Source organism: Prunus dulcis, chromosome 1, assembly GCF_902201215.1.
Source record: "Prunus dulcis chromosome 1, ALMONDv2, whole genome shotgun sequence".
Taxonomy (NCBI): domain Eukaryota; kingdom Viridiplantae; phylum Streptophyta; class Magnoliopsida; order Rosales; family Rosaceae; genus Prunus; species Prunus dulcis.
The window spans coordinates 14,771,282-14,776,335 of NC_047650.1; the positions used below are offsets into that span (position 1 = coordinate 14,771,282).

General features: G+C 36.0%; 1 protein-coding gene across 2 annotated transcripts; it reads left to right on the top strand.

The window, feature by feature from the left end:
- Positions 1–452: 452 nt before the first annotated feature.
- Positions 453–3,932, top strand: LOC117621417. 2 transcript variants are annotated; one of them, XM_034351917.1, is made up of 4 exons: positions 475–575; positions 1,070–1,247; positions 1,786–2,623; positions 2,903–3,932. In XM_034351917.1, the coding sequence occupies exons 2-3, from the start codon at positions 1,141–1,143 to the stop codon at positions 2,585–2,587; spliced, it is 909 nt and encodes a 302-aa protein (XP_034207808.1). In that variant the 5' UTR covers positions 475–575; positions 1,070–1,140; the 3' UTR covers positions 2,588–2,623; positions 2,903–3,932. The 2 variants fall into 2 exon arrangements, with proteins under 2 accessions (XP_034207893.1, XP_034207808.1); XM_034352002.1 differs by having other exon boundaries at positions 453–1,247; positions 2,977–3,932.
- Positions 3,933–5,054: the final 1,122 nt, after the last annotated feature.

Below are 5,054 nucleotides of genomic sequence, written 5' to 3' on the forward strand. Positions count from 1 at the left end.
ATTGATTCAACTAAAGAAACATAAAATCTAAAAACAAATGCCAAAGCCTGATGAGCAAGCAAGCAACAGGCTACAGAGATATTACAAAGAGAAAGAGGAAACAACCACCTGCCACCAGAAACACAACAGCAAATTAAACACAGGAAAACTAGAAGACAAGTCTGAAAAAGGACTTCGATAATCATGTACAGGAGATAATTTTCTTGCAGTAGAAATGAAGGCTCTGCTTCTCAAGCCATAAAAGGAGTTTGATATGTCCTCTGTGAGAGAGAAAAGCTCAAGGTGAAGGCAGGACAGTTGGTTTTTGTTTTTTTTCGTTTTGGTCAAAAACGCAGGACAGTTAGGCCACCCATTTTTGATCTCAAATTTTAGTTGACTGTTAAATTTGGTCAAAGCTTAAATGTATTCTGCCTTCCAAAACAGAACGCTCAAACTCCATAACCTAAAAACCACACGCCCTTCAGCCTCACACCCAAATATCATATTTTCTCTGTTTTCTTTTATTTATTTTTCTGAAGGAGAATGAAAGAAAACAACAAACCTCCCAACAAAAATAGAAAGGAAAATAACTGGAGGTGCCTCTTCGATTTCCTTCTTCTTCTTCTTCTTCTTCTCTCTCTCTCTTTCTCTCTCTCTCTCTCAAAGTCACGAGAAGCAATCTACAGTTCATTCAAATTTCTCTTCCCATCTATAAAATTCTTCTGATTTTGAAAAACAAACATATCTTTTTTTTTTATTTTTTTCTTCCTTGCGTTCTTTTTAAGCTACACACCCTTTTCATCCCAAACCCTTTTAAGCTTGAACACACTTCTCTTTTCCTCTGTAATTCGCAACGCTTTCTCTAACACGTTTCTCTTTCTTATTTCATTCTTTTGAGAACTTGCAAACCGTTGGAATTTCATTTTCATTTTCTGATATTCTTGTGTTCTTTTCAACATTTGGTCAACCCACCAGCTGAAACTCGGGCTTTCTTTCTGTTCTCCAACCCTCGTTTCTCTGTGTCAAGGGCTTTTCGTTTCCATTGATTGCCCATAATTTTGTTCCTGATTCTTGCTCCATATTGTTGCAGTGCCCATAATTTCAACTGGGTTTGTCTTCCTTTTCATTTTTAGCCATTGATTAATCTCTGCGGTCTACCCTATGCTGCCTCAGCAGAAAAACCCAGCTGGGGTTTCCCAATCTATGCATCAGCAAACAACTTCAAATAACAATCTTGAGGAACCAGATAAAAGACCCTTCTCTATAAGGTGATTGATCTTCGCATATTATAATATATTTGGGAGAGAGTGTGTTTTTTCTTGTCTTTTTTATATATCTTCATCTAGTTTTTCAGATTCTATTTCATAACCTGTATTTGATTTGTATTTTTTTTTTTCGAGTGGAAATGCATGTTTCTGTATTTTGATTAAAATTTTGTTCCATTAATTTGAAATACAGAATACTGTTTATTTAATAGAACCGTGCAGTTTTTGTTCTTTCTGTTTTGGGGGTTTTCAGAAGAACAAGTTTGGAGTAAACTAAATTTCCAGGTTATGAACAAATTTCGGTTCTCCCTAATTTATGAGGTCTTGCTCTTTTATTTATCCGTACTGTGAGTGAGTTTCATGTTTATTTCCATTCGTATATATCTGATTTCGTGTATTTAATTTTTCCTTTGTTTCCTTTTGTGCAATAGTATCGTGCATGTTCATTTTATGTTGAAGAATGAGTTGCACTACATTCAACTTAAAGTTTTTTGCTCCAAAAATCAACTAGTCTCTCATTTATAACTATTTCTATTTGCAGACAGTATGTTCTTGCTTGTCGTCAGAAAGATGTCTTTTCTAACTGGCCATTTCCAGAAAAATACTTGCAAATTTGTCTCAATTACGGTATTAGTGATGTGTTGCCGCCCCTTGAATCCCATAATTCAGCCATCCAATCACTCAGAGGAGCTGTAGGTTTTAATTGTACTCAACAAGATGATGAGAATGTTGATTACTCCGAAGACAAAGAACCAGATACCATTGAGCAGGGGATTGAAGATGAGTGTAAATTATACTCTGACTCTGAGGAAGCAGTATCGGCACTTTCAATCCAACATTGCCATTTATCTCCTTCAGATAGCAGTCATAAGCATGAAGAAAACAAGACTGGCTTCAGTCCCCACGATGCTTCCAATATTGTGGTTTCAACAGATCAACCTTCAACACCTTCAACTACAATACCAAGTTCACACCTTAATGTTATTCAGTGTAATAAAACATTGACGTCTTCTATGAAGCCGAGGCGTATGAAAAAACAACACAAGGGTAAGCATAAGAAGCGGTCAATGGCAAGTATTTTATCTGTAGCCAAGCCTTGTACATCAGAGGATCTCCTTAGAATTAAAAGATTGTGCTGTGTTTCGAGCGCACCTCTTGAGCAGGGGGGTGAAGGAATTGAGAATATGATCGATGTTAGGCATGATTGCAATTCTGATCTAACCAAGGATTTCTCGAGTGAAAAGCTTGAAAGAGATGATAGTGAAGAAGCCAAGCTCAGTATGCTGTCCAGACAAAAAATTGTTGTGAAGTTCAAGTTTAGCTGTGGCAAATCCGATGTCTGAAGCAAAAATTAATTAAACTTGCAGATTATATATGAGGTACAGTCTCAGCCTTATTATCTTTCTCCTATAATTGATTGTATTTGCCCCATGTTTTATAGATTTTATTTATAGCACCTGTTCTTACGCATAGAGATAGAGTTTATGTTTAAAATGATCTGAAACACGATTGTCTTTGATTTGACATTTCATTTTAATATCTGTATTCCTAGATTGTTAATAATAAAACTAACACAGACAAGTATTCTCAGAGCATGTACATTTGCTAGTTTCCCCTATGAACTTTAACCAAAATATTCTTCTCAACTTCTTTATCAGGCTTCAGACAATGTTTATTAGCTCTGCTGCAAGTTATGATCTGTGTCAACCTACAGCTTTCTCCTTCATGGCAGGTCGCTATGTAAGAAGTTGAGGATTTTGTCGGATGCAGTATAAATTCTTGAATCTCATGGTATAGTCTATGCAAAAATTCCAGCGCTAGGAGCTCCCAGTTGGTTTGGCATTATTCACTCAATGTGGAATGAAGAGAGGGTTGTTCAAGATATGAAGGTCATGAGGGACAGTAGGGATGCATCCGGAAACCATACCCAAGCTAAGGAAGCGCATATGGTCTCATATCATGCTCAACATATTGCTACGTGATGTCAACTCATTCATTGTAGAATTTTGTAGAGCCACCATGATTTCTATGTGCGTTTGGCTGAAATTGTCTTTCATTTTGAAGCTCTCTCTGCTGAGTACAATGATGGGTACTTGGAAAGAGGTCAGCTTCATGGGCTATCTGGTACAGTCACAATCTTGGGATGCATGGGATTGAGATCCCTGAGTTGCATTGTGTTTTAACATGTCATTATCTTTGCTTGATGAATACGAGGAGTGAATGCACTTTTGGTGATGCCTCAAAGACCCAAAAACATGATCGTTTGAAATGTCCTCCTGTGGCTCAACCAAAACTCAGTGTAGATGGTTCTTCAAAACCAGATTTGAGGTGCTACTGTTGGGAATGACAAAGGCGAAGTGATGGTCGTGACGATAACCCTTTGGGCGGCATTTCCAGAATGAGATTCTGGCAATTTCATGTGAGTTGAAGCTTGAACTGGATTCGGTGTTCTGTTCGATTATAGTAGAGCCCACATCTGAAATTTGAGGATGATGCATACGTAGCTAATGCCAGCATAGAGCTACTGTCTTAGTTTCTTTTCTTTTCTTTTCTTGTGACTATATTCCTAGAGGTTGTAATAGGGTTGCTTAATCTGTCACCTTACTCCTTGGCTCTAAGTTTCTTTACAATCAGATATTGATGTACCCATTTCATATTATTAATTGACATTGAGAATCTTTGGAGATTGACCAGACAATAAAATATATATATATATATATATATATGGGGGGCAGATCCGTGACATTACATTTTTTACACAAGTTTTGACACAATTTTTGGGCAATTAGATTACTCCACTTTTAATGGTTGATATTAAATATTACATGGCAAGTAGTTTTAATTTTTTTTAAATAGACCATCATTAATTTTATTCTCTCTCATAAAAATAAAAGAAATTTTTTCTCTCTCCAATCCCACATTCCCACGCCTCTCTCTCTCTCTGTGTGCAGAGTATAACCCAGGGTGTTGAGGCCATTTGAAGAAACACTCATTTTGGACAGCCCAGCAAAGACACCAGCTAGAAGAAAGAAAGAAAAAAAACAATTCATAAACTGTAATTCCATATATCATTCCACAGGTAATCCATCTTTTTCTATAACCAACCCCAAAGAGGGAGGAGGTTGAAGAAAGTGGTATGGCATCAAATTTTCTTTTTGTATTCTCTCCCTATTAATCGGAAAAAAAAATAGTAATAATCAAAATTTTCATATATGAGAAGATTAAAATCCCTAAATCAAATCCTCAAAATAAGAAATTCTACCAACAATTTGAAACAAATTGAAATGAATAGCTTACTCATAGATACCTAAGAAATACACTTAATCCCCTTGGAAACTATTAATTCTTTAAATTCCTAATCTAGTTAATTCCAACAAAAAAATAAAATAAAAATAAACCAAATCTGATGAAGAAAATCGAAATTGATATATCAACCTGGAGCAAAGCTTTCTTCCCGACGAAGAAGGCAAAAATTGAGAGAGAGAGAGAGAGAGAGAGAGAGAGAGAGAGAGAGAGAGAGAGAGAGAGAGAGAGAGAGAGTGTATGGGATTGTGGTTTGAGCATTTAGTTTTTAGTGAGATTCTTTATTTATTAGATCTTAATAAATATTTGAGATTAAAGAGGCAAGAGAGATTACGTCTTCCAGCAAAAAAGTTGGAGAGAGCAATAGTGGCTGCTCTTAGTTTTCCAAAAACTTCTCTTAACAGTAAGAGAATATGATAGCAATATTTCCAAAATCATCACCATAAATGTTGGATAAATTTACACTTAAATTTTGGGTTTGCGTTGCATCACATGACATAGATTGTC